General features: G+C 47.3%; 1 protein-coding gene across 2 annotated transcripts in view; it reads left to right on the top strand.

Moving 5' to 3' along the window:
- The window catches only part of LOC119442836 (photoreceptor-specific nuclear receptor), a 54753-nt gene that overhangs the window by 14430 nt on the left and 16865 nt on the right, over positions 1–23458 (top strand). For both annotated transcript variants that reach the window (XM_037707875.2, XM_037707876.2), the window contains exons 2-4: positions 17632–17783; positions 19529–19746; positions 23099–23202. In XM_037707875.2, the coding sequence (XP_037563803.1) occupies positions 17632–17783; positions 19529–19746; positions 23099–23202 (474 nt within the window). The remainder of the gene's footprint in view (positions 1–17631; positions 17784–19528; positions 19747–23098; positions 23203–23458) is intronic.

The following is a 23458-nucleotide window of genomic DNA, read 5'->3' on the forward strand; positions in this document are numbered from 1 at the left end:
TAACGAAAGAAGATGAAATTAACGGAAAAAGACTATCGAAGGAATATACACACTGAATATCACTCTATATAAACAGGCGTCAGTCTATGAACAGATTCAGTGCTTCTCTTTTGCGTCCCTTTATCACAGCGCTGCCCCGTCTTATACCCGCCGCGGTGGCACAGTGACTATACGGCGTTCTGCTGCTGAGTACGAGGTCGCGGATTCGACTCCAGTCCTCGGCAGCTGCATTTCGAAGGAGGACGAAATGCAAAAAAAAAAAAAACAAAAAAAACGCTCGTGTTCTATGCTTTTGGTGCATCGTTAAAGAACACGCACCAAGTGGTCGAAATTGATCCGGACAATTGCGTCTCTCATAACCCCAGTTTTGCTTTGGGACGTTAAACGCCAAAACCCAATGAATGAATGAATGAATGAATCAATCAATCAATCAATCAATCAGTTGCTCCGTCCTCGCGAAATGTGCGTGTATAGTGCACGCAAATCTACGGTATAGCCTAAGCGGCAAACAGATAGGTTTATACGTCGCCGCCCATACGCCTATACGAAGTACGATGCTGCACACAACGAGCGCACGACAGGTGCACCCATGTTCGCATCTTTTCGCTGCTCTTTGTCCCGCTCGTATTGCGAGGGCGCTTAGTGCGCGCAGCAGCTATATATGTCTTCGTACGCGCTTGTCGCGGCTCCGCCATGGAGCGCGCGGAAGTCTTCGGCATGGTTGCATTGTGACGCCACTGTACGACATGTAGAGGGAAGAAAGGGGCCATCAATCTCTCGCGTTTCAAAGCGCGCAACGATGCGCGTTCGGGCTATTATTCTCCTCATCTCTGCGCGCGCGTGTGCTTTCGGTGGCCTGAAACAGCGCTTCCTGGGCGCGCGCGCGCTCGCTCTCCCGCCCCTTCGCAGGCTTCTTCTATATCTACGTCGGCGAGAGCAGCAGCAGACCAAGGTTGCACCCACGCAACAACATGTATCCGTGACAGTACAACAATTAACATCTTTTCTTGTCCTCCTTACTTTTCTGGAAAGGCCCCGATTTCTTTTTTTTTTTTCGATACATTTATATTACTTATTTCCCTTTGTCGAATGCACTCCTTGTTTGCCCGGTATCGAGATCCACACGCCAGTAGCGGAGCATTTTTTTTTTAGAATCTTCATTACAACTTCTTTCTATTTTTTTTCATTCCTGTTTAATTTATCTACCCGTATAACGCAAGCGCGCACAAAGAGGCAGGACGCGGCGCTTTTTCTTTTGTTCAGCAAGCGCGCCATATAGGCACTATTTTCATCTCATTATTATTATTTCTCTCTCCTTTCTTACGTTATTTTATTTTTAGCACTGCCTCCGGCAGAATCGAAATGTTTCCGTATAACATTTATATATATACTCACGTTCTCGGAATCCACACCTGAACTGTGATGGGCTGAGCACTCTGCTGAATGGCACGACGAGCTCGAACGCTTTTCTTTCACGGGTCGGTGGTTTCGGGCTCGCTAGCTACCGAAGGCGCGCATGCAAGCCGTCGACCTTTGTCGCCGGAACGCTGTTATAGAGTGAAACCGCGCGGAAGTAAATTATGCTCCCACAATACAGCGCGTCACTGGCATGTATACAGCCGAGGCGACTGACGGCGCCAAAGGACGTATAAAACCTACAGAGTGTAGAGAATGAAGGAAAACGGTGGCAATTGTCAATCGCGAACACCGGTCGCGCCGCAACGCGCAGACACACGCTCGAGGAACACGTGCTCGAGCAAGCGGGCGTCTGTATATATATACACAAACGAATTTCGCGCGAAACCACCCTTGGTTCTAGCGATAAAGAATCGTTGTGCGTTATTTACCGCGTGGTCATGTGTGTGTGCGTGCCGTTTATAAGGGTGATATATAGCGTTCTCCGCTTATAGTTATATATATATATATATATATATATATATATATATATATATATAGACCCATGCAGCGCAACGCGGTGAGTGTGACAACGTTATGTAGAGTAGAACAAATTCGCGAGCCGTAATTCACGTTGAAACGAGAAGCGTTTGTCAAATAACGCGGGAATGACGCATGTATACCATAGCGCTTGTTCTACCGAGGTGTTAATTAGACGAGCGGGATGTTTGATTGAAAAAGAGAAAGAAAGAGAGAGATAATTAATTTGAGGGAAGGCTGATAGGACGGGCATGTGTTACATATACAGCATAGCGCTGTGGAACGAGAAGGAAGGAAATGTAGAAGTTAACTGCCCCGGTCGTTTAAATCAATGTTTTTCTTCTTATAATCGACCAGGGATATATTTTGGTCAATGTTCAGAAATTTGTGGCGATAGACTTGGTCAAGTTGACCATACCCTGCGTGTGCTGGTGGGAAAGCGAACGAAAGAGAGAGAGAGAGAGAAAATAAGCAGGAGTTCAGAAAGTTACGTGCACTAAACTATAGGCACAGCATGCACCTACTGTATAAGATTACTAAGCAAAAATTTTGTGGTGCAGTCATTCAAATACTGCGGGAGTAATGGGTGCATGGAATTCGCTTGGATTCATTTGGCACGTGGCTTCGTTACAGGGTTTCAGCACGCGCGTGCGTGCGTGCGTGCGTGCGCGCGCGGGGGGGTCTATATAGTCGTCCGTGTTCACGCGCAAGCTGGCCGCAGCTAAAAGGCGCGTGAAGTACAGAGAAAGAAGGCCGCTTTCGGTGCCATAAGTCCATCTCCACACATTGTGCGTCCGTCGAGAACGGCACGCGTCGCAGGACTCGGACAGATGGCGTACAACACATAGTACAGGCACGCTTGGGGTCCCGTATAGACGCACAAACTTCTCCGCCTCCGAGTCTCCCCCGCGGAGAGGATAATGCTGCTCGTCACTTATCCCTTCTTCTCTCATTGCTCCGACCGCTTGTCATGCATGCATGCAGGCGATGTACGGTGCGGAGTCACGGGGGTGGGGGGCGCAGACGAAACTCAAAGAGGAAGAGATCCGCCGCAAGGCGCGAAGCGTCTTTGTGTCGGCGTTTCCTTTGGCGGCACTCTGCTTCTTACATCGACTCTTTTTGGGGCTGCGAGCCAGTTATACAACACGTGCACGTATATACATACCCCTGGACGGCGGCAAGGAAATATATAGGTTCCGTCTGATTCCTGAACGACGGCCTGGCGCGCCTATAGCTGTTCGATTGAAAGAAAAAGCGCGTGTTTTGGTCCAGACGGAGATGCTCGTGTCCATATACTCGCGCGTCTGCTTGCATCGAAGAATGGATGAGACAGAAGAAAGGTTAAAAAAAATTAAGAAGAAAAGACGACTGGGCGGATGAGCTATAGGCGGGAAGTGACGGGAAAAGCTAAGATCTGCGCTGCTCAACAAGAAAGCGTGGCGTATGCGTGCATGGCTAACTCGATATACAGGCCGTCTTTGGAGTGGGATGAAGAGGACCGTCTCGTCATTCAATTATCGCCTCTCGCTCGCGACCGCTCGCGCGGCGTCGAATGCGTCGATCTCGCGATTCGCTTGCCGCAGCTGTGACGCGCGGCAGCGTCCGTCTCAACTTTTCCAAATATTGAACAAGTGATTTCGTGCAATCTCTTATATCTCTTAGTAACGTTCAAGTTCAGTATTCACGTAACTTGTTCCATACTTAAGTCCGATCCGCAACTCTTCGCCGTGGCGTTCGTCTCACTCTAAATAGTTCTACAGCCTGTCCGTATGTGAAGCACATTTACGCAATGCCAGAGCACAGGAAACATGACGACAGATGGTGATGACGATGGCAGTGGAGACGGCGACGGTTATGATGATGATGGTCGACGACCACCATGATGATATGCAATGTTCTTAGAATATATATACATATATATATATATATATATATATATATATGTTCAGTTCGAAAACTTGGGAGCGGAGCGTGCCACCTTACTGGTTCCTGTCATGCTTTGGCGCTTGCCTGTCCCAGGCATAAAGCCAACTTCTTACTGTGGATAATGTATATAGCTTAGTTTATAAATATACTTAAATATGCAAACACACCGGATAGTGTTAAAGAACTAGCTTGTTTGGACGTGTGTGATAAACGCCCCGTTTCAAAGGGAAGTCTCGTTCATATATCGTCGTCGTCGTCGTGTATCCGAACCGATGCAGTGACGGTGATTTGGCACGAGTATATATAACCAGGTGTTTTTGTTTAGCTGCACCAAATTTTATTGCGCTAGCAATTATATGGACACTTCAACCGGATTTCTGCCGTCGGCGTCGCCGTCACCGTCGTCGTCGCCGTCGTCGTCGCCGTCGCCGTGAGGTTCCGTATAGATAAAATCTTCGCCGCGCGCCGTATGCCCGAGCGGAAGCGTGCGGGGACGCGCGCTCTCACGGAGAGCGAACGCACTCGATCTCCCACACGCAAGCAAGGAAGCGGGAAGCCAGTGCCGGAGGGAGCGGGGAGGGGGGGGGGGGGGGGGGCACTTCTACTCTGCCAACAACCGCGCTCGTCGCTCGCCCGCACCGTCTCTTATCTCCACACGGCTCTGACCTTTGTATGAGCTGTGCATTCGCCGCTCAGTTTCCGTTGAAGCGATAGACCGCACGTACCTTCGCCCGCTGCGGCGTATGCGCTTGCTGCCAGCGTTTTCACAGTCGTTGTCTGCAGTCATTCAGTGTGATCTATTCCTGTTTGTTTGTGCGCGCTCACACCAGGCTTGTTCATTCAGTTAGTTATAGTCGGGCCACATTTTCCAACGCACGCTACACATGCAATGCTGCCCGGATCGGCAGTGCAGCGCTACAGGTGTGTCCCTTCGCACGCGCTGCTCACGGGAAGCGCTTCTCATCAACACCACCGTTTCACACGCGCCTTCTCGTGGTCATCGAGTATCTCTTCATGTCCGTCTACTTACGCCGCAGCACACCTGCTTACTTAATCAGCTCATGTTTACTACAATTCCTATTGCTACCAAAGCCGCTCACCTTATTTCGTATGACATTGCTGTGTTGCTAGCTCATTCATTGCTTCGCCCTTAGGGCGAAACTGTGAATTTTTTAAAAAAATTGCCTGTGGCAGATAGCACAGTTCTGACTCTTGGGATAAATTACTTGATGAAGCGACCGTTACTTCAACAAGAAATGAAAATGCTTAATTGAATAATTACCATAATTAGAATAATTACTTTTTCAATTAATTACTGTAAAGCACATATTTCAAATTGCGAATTGTAGCCGGTGAGTTCGCAAGGCGATGTATCCACTTAAAACAAATTCTCAGAACTACACCAGTTTCGAGATATTCATTTCCAATGTGTCCGACGACATGCATTGGTGTTCCAATTACTCCTGCAGTTCCGAAAAATTTGGAGGATGCTTAAGCTTCGCCTTTAAGAGTGAAACGCGATAGCATTCCAGGATCCTTGACTGCTTCTCACGCTTCTCAGCAACTGCAGCTTATGTAACCGTAATGTTTACTGGGAAACATTGGCGGTGAACGCTGTGCACGAAGCCAAGCTTCCTGGTAGAAACGCGGCCTCTTGCGTGGGCCGATCTTAATGTTTCGCACTTTTAATATTTCAGTCTGAGAAGATTTAGCATAAAAGGCATGCACTGTGGGTGTTTTGGTTCATTGAAAATTGTTTGAGGGCTGTCATTCTCAAAATTCCGAGGAATAACTTTGTCACGAATGTAAGAAAAAGTATGAGCAACTGTAGAGATAAAAGAAGTATTTAGTGTCTACGGAGGGCATGGTTCGGAATGATTTTTCGCCAAACGACGGCCGGCGCCGACACCGGATTTCTTGCGACACGGAGTCCTTAACGCTGTCACATTAAATGCATAAAACAGCGTTTTCTTGAAAAACGGTAAGTGTTTTCTTGAAAAACGGTAAGTGGGACGACAGTTCATTTTTAACTCAAGTTTGATGGCGCATATCTCGAAACCGGTGCCATTAGAATTCGTTCCAAGTCGATATGCCTTGCAAGCATAGCTCTACTTGACAAAGAAAGACGTACACCGACCAAATAAAACTTTAAAAGCAAGCCGTTTCGGCTTAAATGCGGAAGCCTTGTTCACAATGGGCTTGCCCAAAACGTCTTGCTTTTTAAGTTTTATTTGGTCGGTGTGCCTCTTTCTTTGTCATGTCTCCCCCCGACCAGACGGGTTTCCGTCGAACTCTCGAATAAAACATCTATAGATACAATTCGTAGATTGAAATATATACCCTAGAGTAATTCATTGAAAGGATCATTAGCGTAATTATGGTAATCATTCAGTAAAATATTTCGATTTCTTGTACATAGAAGTAATGACCGCTTCACTGAGCATAATTTAGCTCAATGATTAGATTGTGCTATCTGCCACAGGCAATTTTAAAAAAATTTTGGCGCACCTAAAAAAATTTAAAAAGCACCCTATATAGTATACGTTGCTGCCGTGTTTTCTACGAAAAGTGCCGGTATAATTTGAGCTTCGCAAGTATAGTAAATATGCCGCGTTACTTCGTGATGACTGCAGAAACACGGTTGTGATTCGCACTGAATGAAGACATCTTTTTAACGCGACCCCGGTAAGGGCCCTGTGTCGTAGAAAATCCGGCGTCGGTGTCGGTCGGCGTTAAGCATCGGCGTCTGCCGGAAATAATCATGCCGACCCACATCATCCCGAACCACCCTGATAACACAGGCCCTCCGCGTGGCGCAAGGCGTTAGTGAAAAAAAATTAATTTCTCAAAGTAAAATCCGTCAGAAAAATCGTAAAGTACGACTTAACGACAACCTACATGTGTGATAGCGTCGGATTGTAATTTGAATATACGAGAAAAAGGCCTGATAAGCAGCCAGGGATCTTTTAATGCTATCGTGTTCCACTCTTAAAGGCGAACCTTAAGCCTCCTCGAATTCTGATGGTGTTTCGCTGTGCTTTGGTTCTAGGCAACATTGAGGGGAATGTTGAAAACCGAGCCTTTCTCAATTTTGGACACGCGCGTGCCTCGGGGCAACAGCAAACAATTAATAAAATAATAAAGAGAGGTCCTAGGGCCTTCACATTTTGATATAAGATGGCTTAAATTGCTCCTGTAAAAATGCCTTCCCAGCATTGCATTTGTGTTTGAAAGTGAAGCCGACTTTAAGGGGATCAGTGTAAGCTTGGTATTTGTAAGCTGGCTTTTTCCCGTTGAGTGTTGCAGTGAAGCCTACTCATAAAGAAAAAAATGTGATGCGAACGGATCCCAATAACGCTATCGCGTTCCACTCTTAAAGGCGAAGCTTAAGCGTCCTCCATTTTTTCCCCCTCTCCAGCCGCATAGAAATGCTGAAGGCATGTAACGGCAGCGCATCATTCCTCGACTCGCCAGGCAAGCAACCTTTAAAGCGCTTGTAGTCAGTTCTACTATTTAATGCAAACCGTTCATTACCTCGTATACCAGGCATAGAGTTTCGTGCAATAATTACTATAGCGCAACCTCTGGCGCTATATTCTCTACGGCAGCTTCCCATGGTGGCTGAACGATTGCAGCGCTGCAGAGTTGCAATTATTGCAGGAAACTTTATTGTATACCAAGTATACTTTTCGGTATATATATATAGGTATACAGGCAGGTTTCTATATAGCGTCTCGTTTCAGACTCCTTCAACAGCATGAACAACTAATTACGTGTCCGATTGGTGGTATTGAACCAGGATCCCCCCACACAAGAGCCCGATGCCATATCCGGCCCCCGAGGAGACGTTCTCACGTGTATATATAAGATAAATTTTGTAAATAGGGGGCAAGACGTTCGAGGGTTAATTCGACCGAGTGAACGGACGCCTTTCCACCGAGCGGCCGTGGTATACGTATATGTATGTATACGCAGGCGTAAGTGAATGGTGCATCGAAGTGTACACGCAGGTTGCGTATGCTTCCCGGCCGTGCTTGTTATACACGGGAAATTTTCTTTTGCGCTTGCTGCACGTGCATATATATATATATACACGCCATATCATAAGAAGCCAACAAACAATGACACCAAGCACAGCATAGGGGAAATACGGCGCGAACGAGGCGACATCACGACCGCGGGGCGACAATCGCCAGTAAATGCAGCGCTGATTTCGCTGGTGGCAGTATTTCACTTTCGCCACTCGTGACAGCTGACGCGACAGACTTTTGTCTCGCCCTGTATACGCGCACGTCGACTCTATAGCGCATACACACGCCCGCGTCTGCGCCCATATGCACACGGCGTGCATGCGGGACGAGGCACTGGCTGAATGCGCGTGTCGTTTCAAGAACAAGCGGTCGCTCGGGTCAGATTGAAAGAAGAGCCGGGTACAAAACAAAGGCCAAGAAACGAACCCATTCGAAGCACGCCCGCGAGGACTTGTCTAATTGCGCCACAGCCGGGCGCGGTGCCGTGTACGTGCGAAATTCGCTAAGGCAGCGGCGGCTGCCGTCTCGATCACGCGCAAGTTTCTTGCTGCCGTCAACGCGCTCGCGGCCAGTTGTGTCAAGTTGTCGGTTAAAGTATATGTCTATATACATACGTGCATAGTATATAGTACAAACAAATGTTTCTGCTTGTGGATGAAACAGGGCAGACAATACAATGGTATGACGTATCGAATCTTGTATATATAATAGTATGTAGAATCGCTTGAATATAGTGACATTTTCAAACGAAACCAGATACGAAAACCTAAAAGGACAAATCCAAGCAAACAAAAAATCTGTGCATTCATGCTACACGTGCCGTACGGCATATTATGGTTGAATGAGCGACTACGTAATGCGATAGCATTAACAGGATCGATCGGCTCACCCACGTCTTTCAATGCACTGCATGTATCCAGGATCACCCGCGCTACCACTTGGACACACGAAACCCTTGGAAGACGCATATCGTGCGCAGGTTATCAGGATTAGTCCATTAACTTTCCTTATTGCGTACGCCTTTGATTACGCAACTTCTGGCTAGGGGATCGGTCGGCTTTCGCTTGCGTCAACGCCAAGAACGAAGGCTGCATCTACGAATGTCGAGTCGATGTATAATACACAGTTAAAGGCCTGGCGCCAGTATTTTTTTTACCGTATGATATTAATCCACTTTCCATTCTTTTCACATCTCGTCATTGGCTCGAGCATGTCTCGCACACCACCATTCGCTGAAATTGCTCACTCTGCGCACCGCTTGATAACAAAATAAGAATGAAATATGAAATGGAATGTTCGGTCCTACAAATATAGCTGGTCAAACAAGCGATTTGTAAAATAAGTTGACTAATGCACGGAGATCGCACGACTTCAGTGAGCATGCGAGACAAAGGCTAAGGAAATGTTAAAGCTAAAAATATGTCCCCCCCCCCGGCTATTCGCACTCTACAGATACGCTGGCACCGCCGCGCAGATTTTCTCCGAAGTCTCATAGCGCGGATATATTATACGCTTCCGATACATGCCGGTTTCGCAGAGTATCAGTGCTATTTAGAAACGCGACAAACGATTGACTGTCCAAAAATAACCGCATGTGCTAAATGAAAAAAATTGTTGAATATCGGTGGAAAGAAGCTTGCACCGTTTTCCGAAGGCTAACAAACGAAAGAAGTTGTGGTCAACACAGCTGTTCTATATATATATATATATATATATATATATATATATATATATATATATATATATATATATATATATAGTTGTTGCACTTTCCAAAATCGCCCTTAATATGCGAAAGCACTAGTCGCAGACACCTACGACAGAAGCAATGTCTGCTGGTATACAGCTGATCATCTTGCACGTATCATCTTACTTCACACAACTAAACTGAACGCGTATCACATCAAAGTATACTTGGGCTATAGAGTTGTTCGTACCAGCAGATGCTAGCCAGTGGGCACTGTTATTTACATGCATATTAACAGCAAAGGCTGCCGGCCAGCACTGAACAGCACTTATATGAACGAAAAGCTTTGTGAATTCGGCGTCTGTTTTCTTACGACTTGAACATTTTGAGCACGATATAAACTGAGGCAGTAAGATGTGCCTCTCATCTTGAATTTACATGGCGTTTATTTGAGGTAGAAGGATCACTGCGAACGCTACGTTCAACCATAAGCTCGTCGTTGAACTGTGTTGGAAGGAAATCCATTCAGAAGAAAGAACACATAAGCGCTCCGAGCAATTTGTCTCGACTTCGGCCTTGTTACAAGTACTAAAAAGCAATAAAATAAACTTGCTTTTTCTCTTATACATGTGCCTTCCATGATTGGTCCCTGCCGCGCCGATAGTTTTGTTATCATGAGGATGTATATAGTGGACGACCTAAAGATTGCCAATGAAGAAACGTTTTTAGATAAGACAATTTTTGCGATTACATCAAGTTCTCCTCAGCACTTGCTGACGATATCCGTCCCCATGCGTGAGCACAACAAATAAACTAGAAAATAAATAATTAAACTGTGGCCTAATACATCAAGTTTTTTTTTTTCTTTTAAAAAGACCTTTTATCATGGATGACCTTTTTTATTGACTTCGATAATAACATGTTGGTCATCAGGATTGACTGCATGGCGCCTCTCCTTACAAACCGCTTTGGCGTGCAGAGTCATTCGTGTATTATACCACCCCTACAATCTGTCGCACTGCACCACCCGCCTCCGTAGGAAAGGTAGCGGAATCCCTAAAGAATGATAAGGTCGGACTCATACAAAACTGTAGCACTACGCGCGGTCACCACTTCTCTAGTATCGTTTAATCATAATCTATAGCGACAAATTCTCTGGCTCCAATTTTAGCGACGTGCCTTTCACGCGCCGCCTAAAGAATGATCAAGTACGAGCCAGGTCAGCGGAGATGCAGAGGGGAGAGAGAGAGAGAAAGATGACGAAAACTGTGAGTCGCCCTCTCCAGCCCCACGTTTCGTCATCATCCCCAAGGTGGCAGCAGCAGCAGATGAGTCCCGGCTCGGTATCTAAAGGCTAACGCCGGCGGCCTCCGTTTCGTCGTCCATCGCAACTGCGCGGGGATGCGACGTGCAGGAACCGAGCAATGCATCAAATTCGAGCCAGCGAACGGCGTTTTCTCCTGCTTGCGCCTTGCCCGCGCGCGCTATTGGGGATTGATAGACAGCGCGTCGGGATCGCGTTTTTGAAAGGCCAGGGGGCGTTGTGTCGGCGCTCTCCTCCTCCATCGTCCAATCTCGACTTCCCTAACCTCCCTCCCGGCGTTCCCTTTGGCCTCCCGCGGGAAAATCAAGCAGCCAAAAAACAGCGCAGCGCGAGTCGATCACGGGAAAAAAAAAAAAAAAAAAAAGGCGATGGCGTCGGGGCTTGCGACGACGGGAGAGATTGCACTTCTCGCGCGTGCAGGCAGCCCCCACCTCGCGCCCTTCTTGAATGCGGCGGGGAAGGAGCAGCGTCTGCATCTCCTGGATGATGGTGGTTGTCGTGTGAGTGGTGTGGTGGGAGCCAGCACCACCCCCCCCCTCCCTCCTCCCTCCACTTGCCTCTCCCTCTTCCATCCTCCCCATCGCGTCATTCCCCGACACAGGAGCAAGACAAATGGGGCGGAGCGCGACGGTGGCCGGCGCGAACTGTGATTGGCGGCGGGCCGGAGAGACCGGAGGAGCTCTTTGGCGCCGCCACTTGCCCTGACGGGCGACGGGAGAGAGGACGTTAGCTTAGCCACGCCCTTGTTTCCCCCTCTCCCTCCTCCTGCCCTGCTTTGTGGGTGGTGGTGCTGGCTGCGATGGTGAGTGGTGGTGGTGGTGGGTGCCCCCGCCGCCATCCGGCTTTCCATCCGTGAGCGACTGCAGTGGAAGTCAAGCTCGTTGTCCGTAGACGACGTCTCGACTGGCCACGAGCTGCCGGTTCGAAAGGCGACTTGCTCTACTGTCAGCTTCGCTTCCTTTCCGTAGTTACGTGCAGTATTTGCTATCCTTGGTTGAGCTGTGCACTGGTTTGGGTTGAAGTAAGGTCATGGACCACCGTCCACGCCGCTGTCAGTAAGATGGTCGTGGTCGCCTATTTCGAACCGAGTTTAGCGCGAGCTGCCTCGGAGAAGAGAAAACAGAAACGCAATCGTGAACAGGTCGTTCGTTATGAACGTTCGCGATCCTAAAATAGTGCAAGGACGGTAAAGACAATCAAACAAGCTTTAGGTGATTGGAGCCGTGGAGGCGTCGTTTTGCGACTTCTTTCGGACTGCTTCTTTTTTCACATTTCAGGCATCCCCCGAAAACGTGAATAGCTTAACTTCAGTTCTCTGGATGACTCAAACGAGGGCTGCATTCCTTTATTTCTGCGAGCAGTAACGGCGGTCAATACTTCCATAATTTCAAACCGGTAATGTCCCGGTTCCTCGATTGTATGAAAGAGGCAATTTGTTGAGCTCAAACATTTATATATATATATATATATATATATATATATATATATATATATATATATATATAGGTTGCTTTGACGAAGGCTGGTCCACTAGCCGAAACGTTGCAAAATATACTGTGCTAATACAACGTACGTCGTCTTCTCTTTTCTTCAATTTACTACCGGGGCCAGCGTGATTTCCTTATGCCCAACTATATATATATATATATATATATATATATATATATATATATATATGTGTGTGTGTGTGTGTGTGTGTGTGTGTGTGTGTGTGTGTGTGTGTGTGTGTGTGTGTGTGTGTGTGTGTGTGTGTGTGTGTGTGTGTGTGTGTGTGTGTGTGTGTGTTTCTATCATTCGGCTTTAAACACTTATAATGTAAGCTTCTATCATTTACATCTGTATAGACGCCGTACAAAAAAATAACACTCAATGTGTACATATGTGGACACTTTTAGTGGTGTACTTCGTATGTGACTCTCCCGTCTCATCTCTTACCCCTCATGTATAGTACCATTGACCCACGGCTGCAGGCTAACCGATCTCGTTTTCATTCTTCAGCTCTCACATGCACTGAATTAAGGGTTTGGTTAGAGACTTCGTCTTCGCGGCGTGTGCGTGCGTGCGTCGTACTTACGTGCATACATACATACATACATACATACATACATACATACATACATACATACATACATACATACATACATACATACATACATACATACATACATACATACATACATACATACATACATACATACATACATACATACATACATACATACATACATACATACATACATACATACATACATACATACATACATACATACATACATACATACATACATACATACATACATACATACATACATACATACATACATACATACCTAATATCATACTACATACAATACATTCCCTACATACATTACATACATACATCCATTACATACACACTTTTGGCGCTAACCTTTTGCAGCAAGTAAAGATGGTGATAGCTGTGACAGGCGACACGAAAACTATGTTAAGTATATACTTAAGCAGCTGTCGCTATCAAACTCTCGTGTAAAATATCTCTGTGCGCATTAGCTGGTCATTAACTGTTCTCAACTATACGGCTTCTCCCACCGCTAGTGCAGTATGAGCTTGCTGTCGTGTAGAGCAAAACATTTTTACAGCCATGAAAATAGCGGTGTCAACATTGAGACAAACTAGCACCCCTAGGGGCGTAAACTTTTTAGAGTGCACATACATACGCTCGCCGTATGCATGGAAGCCATATGAAGAATGGGAATGCGGTTATTTTCATCGGACTGTTCAACCTATATTGAAGACGAAATTTGTAATCTTCGCATCAGTGCACGAGACGACTCTGTCACCGGTGAGAGGCTAACTCACAGCCTCCGTGTGGCAATGCACAGCCGCTCAGGAGAATGAACTCGTGAGAAGGAATCTGCAGACGCGATTCGCGCGAGCCTCAGCGTCAGGGAGCGACCGCGCCGGATCGATAAGCGTCCCTCGCTCGCCCCCGGCTTTCTTCCTCTCGGTGCGGGGACGTTGCATGCACTGGCTCGATCTGCCCCGGCGAGAAGCAAGCAGCAGCCATTCTGTCTTCTTCCCGCCATGATGCTCCCGCTAACGCCGACCGACTCCTCGGAGCGGAAGGCGCTCATTTTTCAACGGCGCCTCTTCGCACACCCGCTTCTCGAGGAGCTGACCGCGTTGCTGTGGCGCTGTGGATAAGGCTGGCGCGTTTGTTTCCTCGGAGTGACCGTCTGGACGCGAGTGGATTCGCTCGGTCTCTGTAGATCTCGGCCCCCCCACTCTTTCTCGCTATTCTCGCTGGTTTCAAGTCGACCATGCTCATCGGTCATGCCTGCTCAGATCGGCGCTACTGTTGCAGAGTTAAGCTCTTGTTTCTCTATATCTCTGCGGGAATGCGTTCAGCTGAGAGTGAACGGTGCGGAATGGCTGCTAGAAGCTGCTTTTATAGCCCTTTGGCTTGGTAGAGGTGTGTTGCGGTGGCTGCACTTCGATGGGGGCGAAATGCAAGAACGTTCGTGTGTACTTACTTAGAATTAGGTGCATGTTCAGGAACCCCAGGCAGTCCAAGTAATTCCAACTTCGGTATGCCTCGTTATCAAAATCGTGGTTCTAGCATACGCGAAACCCCAGAATTTTAATTTTAATCTTGTACCTTTATTTGTATGTGCCCCACTATATATACAGGGTGTTCATTTTTAAGTTTTACGGAATTTTCAGAAATCGCCTGTGGCAGGTAGCATAATTCGTATCATTCGTATCATGAGGCGGACATATAGTAGCACGAGAAATCGAAACATATATTAAACTAAATAACAAAACTTGACTAAATAACTTCTTAGGTAATTACTTTACGACGCATATTGCAATTTACGAATTGTAGCCGGTGAGTTTGCAAGACGCATCCACTTGAAATGAATTTCCAGGATGACACCAGTTTCGAGATATGCGCCATCAAACTCGCCGTAAAAATACCCTGTTCCGCTTACTTTTTTACCAAAATGCTGTTTTATACACTGAAGCAGAAAAGGAACTGGAACACTCATGTATTTCGTCCAACGAGAAGAAAGGAAGCCGAGGGGCCCGATTTTTATTAGTCATATCATAAGAAGCCAACAATGACCCCAAGGACAGCATAAGGGAAATTATCTGCAGTTCGTAATCGTATTAAACAAATTATAAACAAATGGATATCAAAGTAGATAAAACAAAAACCACTGGCTGCAGGTGGGATACGAACCCAAGTCATCGCATTACGTGTGCGAAGACAGTCGAACAGTTTTGCAAATAGAAGAAAAGAGCAAGGAACGCAATGAATTCCGTTTGCTCGCGTGACCAAAACTACATTAGATTCTTCGATATTATGTGCCAACACATTGAGACAAAAGGAGCAACAGGGTGCTGCACAATTAAGAGGCGGACATCTTCCAAACACCGTTTTTTTTTTTTTTTTTTTTTTTTTTGCCGAATCCATGCATGGCCGAAAACGACGTGCCGGCGAGAATAAGCACCGCACTCAGTATAACGACACTGCGGGCGCCGTTCCCGTCTTTGTACTTTCCGCGGACCCCATATATGTTGCGCAAGTACGGGGCCTCGATCGAGCGTCTTTTGTTGAGAACCACAGACCGAGTCACAATAATGTCGACCCGCAGCCAAGCGGCATTGTCCCGCGAGAGATCAGGGAATAAAAGCAACGCCGTCTACTCCTGATAGCGAGGCCTTTTCTGCTCATATAGCCCCAACGAGGCATCGCGCTCCCGCATATAAGCTTAAGAAATTGCTGCACATCGCGTTGCATGCGACACAGCACCCGCTATATAGGAGAACGATGCGCCTGTCTTATTATGCAATCTTTTCAAAGCGAACGCGGTCGGCGTCCGTTCTGCAGTCGAGAAAAGAAACTCCATGTGCGACGAAAACCCCCGACTGCGCGCGCAGAGCTGTGCAGCTTTCAATGAGCAGCTTCATGTCTTCAGCCGTGTTAACACACGCTGCATTGATGGAGAAGAACGCGTGATTGCGTGTTTGAAAGGCGGAAAAAAAATGTGGTTGATCCCTCTTATATAGGAATCGGTATAGAACACGAAAGTGAAACGTGTCTTCACAGAAGTAGTGTAATGTTTATTGCACATTGATATATAATGTCTATTGGTGTTTTGTGGCTAAAGCGCCCTTAGGCGTTGATGCACCCACGCTGACACCTGGTGGCACGTCTCCTCCATCACGACTACCAACGTCGATGACCATGAGCAACCGTCGTGCATATGGAAGCTGCACTACGCTGCACACGCTAGCACAACGCGAAAGACGAAGCACGTAACTGACACACTAATACAACGCGCAAGACAAAGCACGTAACTGAATCGTCACCGAGTCAAATCAGCGCGTACAGCGCGTCGTAATTGCAGCCTCCGCGATCAACTTCAGAAACATTTTCAGAGCTAATTGCGGAGGCCACGCTCCGCTGTGCTGAGTACGGTGAACGCCACCTCGGTGGCGTTGGTAGTGCTTCTTGATGCCAGCGTCCCTTCGAATGCTGGCATCGAGGCGTCGTAGTGCTGAGACCACCGAAGCGTTCACTGTCGGTGCGCGTTAGTGTCATAATGCAGTACTTCTCTTTTCTGCTCGTAGGCGGCGGCACCACCCCGAGCAAGAGCGCGGGTACACGGAGGAGTGTTAGATATATAAGGCGCGTCTGTGTAGCTCTCTGCAAATGCGTTTGTGGCGCAGTGGGTTAAACGCTCGGCGATCTATCGTCGCGGACCGAGAGGTCGTGGGTTCGATTTCCAAATTTTGCATGTTTGTGGAACTTTTTCTTCTGGTTTCTTTCTTTGTATTATGTTCTATGACGTATTTCCGTGACGGAAATACGTCAGTGAAGTCTTGGTGGACCCCGGCATAAAACACTTTCGTGTTAAAAAGAAAAGGTGCAGAAAGCATGTCCCTCTTGTTGTGTCCTGTATAGTATAGTCACAATATGGTCATCTATGTAGCTCTTACGTGTCTAGCAAGACGAAGACATGAAATGCCTCTATCAATGCGGTCGAGTGCTGTGAGGCGTATGGGCGACATTGTTGAGGCACCCTCACGCCAGAGGCATGCAGTTACGGCGTTGTACTTTTTCTCTTCCTTTCCACTTAAAAATCACTTTCCCTCGCGTGACATCGAAACCAGGTTTGCAGGAAAGTCTAGAAGCTAGTGTTTGAGAGAGATGCTTATTTATCTGTGATACATCGCTCCAGCGTGAGAGCTTTATTGTGGAACGAGTTAAGAACGTTGAACGGAATTCTTTCACTTCTCGCGTAGGTGGATAGCTCAGCCTCAAGCTTAGCCTGTACCTCAAGAAATCCGCGTAGTGCGATTGCTAAATTGCTAACGGCCCTCATCTAACACTTTAGCAGCTTCCATCTATATGAACCTATATCAAGACAGCTAAGATATGGCCCAACCGGACTCCGACAACGACAGCTTTGCAGGCACTATGAGGCTTACTTAAGTTATGAGTGACGTATTCAGGAGACGAACCGCAGGTCAAGCGTCGCGTTCTTTCTTTCTTTCTTTCTTTCTTTCTTTTCTTTCTTTCTTTCTTTCTTTCTTTCTTTTCTTTCTTTCTTTCTTTCTTTCATTTATTCTGTCAAAAGCCTTTATACATAATGACTTTCTCCCATTCTCCTATGAGTGATGTGTGAATCCGTGTCTGCGTGGAATAAAGACCGTGCTTTCTTTTCTTGACTCTACCGCAGAGTCTAGCCCATCACCGGTGACCCGCCCGTGCCCGTCGGGTGACCCGTCACCGTGCGGCGCCCGACTTTCGCTGTGCGCCTCCCCGGCAACCGTATCCGTGCACGGCTACCTGCAGGGGGCAGCTGCCGCCGCACGACAGCTTGGGATAACGGTGAGTGCCCGCGCACGCGTTACTGTTACGTTACCTTACGCAGGAATGCGGTCTCCGTCAAATTTTCATTTTCATGCCACTACATGCATGGCTTCCCGTATACCATTTCCAGCTATCTATATAGCTATCTTGCTCTTCGCTGTGATTAAATTTATGTGTGCAAACAAAAAAAAAACAAAAAGAAAATAAGAAAAGTTGGAAATGTTAGCAAACGTTCACCATTCCATTGTTGCGCATCAAGGCAAATGTTTTACAGGTACGCAGCAACCAGCCTGGCCCCGCATTCACAAAAGAGTTCTTACGCTAGAATTGCTCGTAAGAGCAAATTCCAGCCAGTGGTGATGCTGGACATATCATTAGCGAAGGTCGGCCGGTCAATGACATAGAACACTAGGCCCCCTGACTCCGCTTTCACGAAACTTCTTTTACGTAAGAGCATTTCCACATTGGCCAGCGTTTGGGTTCCCCGCACTAAAGATATAGAGATCGCCGTGATAACGATACGACCGCCTCGACAGTGGCGGTTGTATCGTACCTGTACCTCAAGAACGTGCGAAATGCCTTGTGAATACAGGCACTATATATGGGCTGAATTCCCAAAGCCTTCTGTTGGTGAAAATAATTTGCCATTGGCTGACCATGTCCCATAAAAGTTCATTATCACGATTGGCCGACGTCTAGCTGTTCTTACAAATGTTTTCTAGCGTATACCGAGCGGCTTTGGGAATACCGGCCCCGGGGCCTCTGGCAGGGGGTCCGAATAGAAGCCAAACAATAGTGATAGCGTAGTGATAACGAACGACCAATGGCAGGCATCGAATATATACGAACAAACGAAAAATCTTTGTCAATTAGGCCCCGTATCTGAGATTACCTAGAGAAATAACATTTTTAATGTGATAAAAGCAGAGAGGTCGGTGGTAGGAGCTCTGTCTCGGGCCTGCTATGTATTGGGGAAACAAAGAAGGAACAGGAGAGAGAGAGAGAGAGAAATAGTGTACAGTAAATTGTGAGCTCGTGCGATATGCAAGTGCCCTCAGCATGTCACAATGTGCAGGCTGTCGTGCATGCAATGCTGTAACCTGGAGGTGAGGCCGCTTTCCGTGTTGTGTGGAGAGCGCTCTTGCGCGCATGCACTGCACTTACGGCATCCTCGGTTGGTCGTTTCGTAGCGCACTATATATAGATGCTCTCGAGAACAGCATCATCTGCCTTGTGTTCGGCTGCTTATTTTCGATCGCTCTCCTGTCGCGTCGAGCGCTCTCAAGCGCTCTGAGCCAGAGCCGACATCAAGAACGTGGTCACAACACAGCGTCGCCGCTGTTGACGATTGTCCATCCAATCTAGGCCACTTCAGGCTGGCGTCTCAAGTGACGCTGGAGCCATCGGCGTCACCACCGCTTCGCCTGGAAGCGTCGGGAGCTTTGGCTTGAAGCTTCGACCGCGACTTCGAAATCTGATTTTCGCTACAGTCACGTGGTTTCACCTTTGTCATGCATTTTCTCCTCCGAGAGGGCGGAAGCGACTATAGCCGAAGTGCCGTGCATGTTTTCAGCTCCGAAGAAAGAGCGATATCGTCCGAAACAAGCGATGTGACATTTCTTCTTCTTCCTTCTTTCTGGGGTTTTGCGTGCCAAAACCAGTTCTGATTATGAGGCACGCCGTTGGTGGAGGGCTCCGGATTAATTTTGACCACCTGTGATTCTTATCTTGCAACGTGTGCGTGCGTATACTGTTCGGCGCAGGTTGACGGCGGCGGTCCACCCCCGTCTCTCCGCGGAGGCGGCCAGGCTTCGTCGGACGAGTCCCGGTGCACGTCGGGAGGCTCGCGGCGCGGTTCCTCGCCCGGCCTCACGTGCGTCGTGTGCGGCGACACGTCGAGCGGCAAACACTACGGCATCCTCGCCTGCAACGGGTGCAGCGGCTTCTTTAAGCGAAGCGTCCGCAGGAAGCTCATCTACAGGTAAGCTGGCTACGTTACTCTGACCTCCATAAAAGCGTGAAAGTCAATAAGCTGTATATGGTTTTCGCAAGTTTACTGGTGATGGTAGTCGATATCCTTTTTTGCGAAACAACTATACAGGCACTCAAGGCACGTTTTCGCCATCGTCGCCGTAGCCGTCGTGATGTCACGGCATCAACGGCACGTGCGAGTCCCGAGCGCGGCATAGTTATAGAATATATCTCCAAGACGCGAGCGACGCGCAGTGCGTTTAGCAGCAAAAACGACCTAGCCAAGGGAACTCACCGTCATGTTCCGCTCAATTTGCTCTGCAGGGTAGACGCGGGACCGCGTTCTGCCTTCCGCTGCTGGTAACACACAACACACTAGCGTTCCTGCTGATGAGTTATGCGCATTCACACCGTGGTGTGCACGTGCACTGGTCTGAGCAGTACGAACGGCAAACGTCAAGCCAATGTTGGTCAAGCTGAAAATTTATCTAATCATGTCAGTGAGCCGATCGTGTTTTTTTTTTTTTTTTTTTTTTTTTATCGTACCGCTACGACGATCCCTTCTTGTTTGTTACCATATATGGGGAGGAAGAGAAAGGGAGAGGGTTAAGAAACGCGTGTAGATAAAAGTACACCAGTATTTGTGATTCTTGGAGCAGGCTATCGATGCAGTACGCTATACCGGATGCTCAACCGGCGTCACATAACGATTCCTTTCGCTAGGTTATTTGATTTCTTATCAGTCGCCGTTTACGACCGGCCGATGACTGTGATTACGTGGGCGAAGCGCCTCTCAAGCCGCTGACGAAGCACGGAAAGAATAGCATTGCAATAGAACCATTATGTAATGATTCTTTACGAATGTACTTTGATAGGGAAGAAAGGAAACCACACAGGGTTCTTAATTGCCTCTTGGGTCTTTTTGCACGACACTATATATCGACGAGTTTTCCACAACTGATACGAAGGTAGATGCGGTAATTTGAGACGAAACAATCGGATGCTATTAGAGGCGTTTTGGCACGAGGCGCATACTCTGTTAAAGCATGCAAGCGGCAAGGTGTTTGGGAATCGAGGGTCACTTATAAGCTTCTAGATTCCATCCTCTAGTACGTATTACTGCGATAGCAATGATATTAACACATTAAGAAAATCTCCGCCGTCGGCGTTGCCGTGAGGCTCGGCATTTATTTAGGTATATGTATGCTATATGCCATGCCATATACCATGCTGTATATGTGGGTTATATTGCTACGATATTCTATCGCTGAAGTAGCTTATGCCAGGTCTTACGTTCCTGACTAAGTTGTTCGTCAAAATTTCGAGAATGGCAGCCCACAAACAAATGTCATGAAACAACACTCACATGTGAGTGTTGTTAAAAGGCATGCGCTGCAGCGCATGTCTTTTATCTCAAATCATGACTAAATGTTAAACGTGCAAGACAATATCAGTGGTCAAACCTGAAGGTAATCTAATTTTACTGGCGCGGCTCCTTACGGGCAGCGTAGTGGCGCCTGTGCGATGTGATTTTAATAGGGCGTATTAAAGCTTTTAAGGATGCCAGAAATTTTGCCACACCCGCGTGCTATATGTTGCGTCCGCGTTAGTCTGACCTATAGTCATAACACTGTCCGAGAAGCTCAAGCACAACGCATAACATTGCTATCGCAGTCAGTGCTTCGTCCTTAGGGCGAAACTGCCAATATTTTTTTTTTCGTTCTTAAGCATGGTGCTCGATAAGAGCGGCCAGCTTACAAATGTTACTTACGATGCAGTAATAATTATTGTCAAGTCCTGCCAAAAACTTTCTGAGGTGAAAATGCTGCTTTAATTCTGTAAGCCTTATAAACTAACAAGTGCAATAAATCACAGCGCGTTATAGCCAAGGAAAGAGGGCAGAAGCAAGCTAGACACACTGAGCGCTGCGGTCGCCGTTAATCTGATGTGCTGTGATTTACCTATCATGTATACAAGACCAACTTGTCCAAATTTCAGTTTTAGTGAAGTAACAAGGCAAGAAGTGCACGACAATTCTTCGGTAGCGCAAAAAAGAGGCGATGCGTGTTTGAAAGGCTGCCGCAACTATAATTCCGAGCCTATATAAGCACTGGGCTGACTGAATATTCCCGTTGCCTCGCAGCTTGCAGGCGTTACTGGACAGCAAATCACTGCCCAGATGGGCAGTGATGGGCTAATTGCGAACGAATCTTTCTGGGCTCAGACGAGAAAGTCTCTATTCCATCGCGATTTCACACTGAACCCTGATTGTCAGCACGAGATTTATCCCATGTCTGCCTCCGCCAACGACCGCGGAGCAGCAGATGAGCCCGCGCGAATCATTTTGCAACAAACGTTGTGCCAAAACACGAAAAGGAAACTTTCATTTCCACAGGCTAATGCCGTAGCGCCCGAAAGGTCGTGACGAAATTTACCGCGTGGGTGTGCAGTCGCCGCAGGCCGGTGATGTATATACTGTTCAAGAGCAAAGGGGGTGCTGCGGCATCTTCTTTGAGGGGCCAAATACTTATCCGATGTAGTTGACTACATTCTCGATATATTTTGTACATTTCAAAGGAGTGCGTTCAGTCTGGTCGGGCATACAGAGGATACAAAAAGAAAAAAAAAGAAAATTAAGGAGGTTAATCGGAAGGGGCGTCCCATTCTCAGAGCGGCATAGAAAGTTTAACGAGAGGAATGTCGGACAGGTTGACCGCTGGAACGTGCCTCCGGCCTGATACTCGACACTGGGGTAAAACGGAAATTAAACGTAAAGTGGAGGGAGATGAGTATCATCATGAAAGAGATGGAGAAAAAAAAGGAAAGGCAAGGCAGAGAGGTCAACCACAAAAAAAAATGCGATTTCTTACGTTGCACGGGAAGAAAGGTAGGAGAGAGATTTAAAGAAACAGTGAGGGAGAAATGTGAGCAGCGAAGCGGAAATCAGCGGACAAAATGAAATAATGCAAGGAGCAAGTGCCTGCTTTTCATTGCCGCATACTTGCGTATGGTGTGCCTGACAGTGCACAAGATGCAAACGTATACATATAATCACATGCACAGTACACAAACATGTGTTGTGTATGTACGCAACTATAAACGAAGGCGTCTATATACACAACATATGTATGCATTGTGTTCCACGAACGCTTCACAGCTGCGCACATATATGGTTTGAGAGTAAACATGTCCCACAAGGGAAAAGGGACAATACTCAAAAATGGAGCTGAATCCCGCGCCAAGCAAGCAATTATTACTTCCGCCTAAAGCAGTTGTCAGCACTCGCTTCGGTTTTGTAGAGCGTGGGCGTAGGCGTCGATGCCGTAAGACCCGGCGTGTGACTGCACGCGTGTGAAACGCAGGTGCCAGGCCGGCACCGGTAGGTGCCTGGTGGACAAGGCGCACCGGAACCAGTGCCAGGCGTGCCGCCTCAAGAAGTGCCTCCAGATGGGCATGAACAAGGACGGTGAGCATGCATGTACCTTGGAAATGCAAACCTGCCTTCCCCAAATATATAAGAGTTGAAAGACAAATGCGCAGTTTAGACAACTCCCGCCTGCAAGCGCTCGCAACATCGATCTCTAATTTGCTTGGTTCTCCGTTGGAGCCTTACAACGGCAGCAGATGAACAATGGTATACGCACAGTTTGGTAAACACTAACAGTGTGCGTATCATGATACCAGCCTTTGCTGTTTAATTATAGTTCGCGTATGACGCACTG

Source organism: Dermacentor silvarum, chromosome 2 (genome assembly GCF_013339745.2).
Source record: "Dermacentor silvarum isolate Dsil-2018 chromosome 2, BIME_Dsil_1.4, whole genome shotgun sequence".
Taxonomy (NCBI): Eukaryota; Metazoa; Arthropoda; class Arachnida; order Ixodida; family Ixodidae; genus Dermacentor; species Dermacentor silvarum.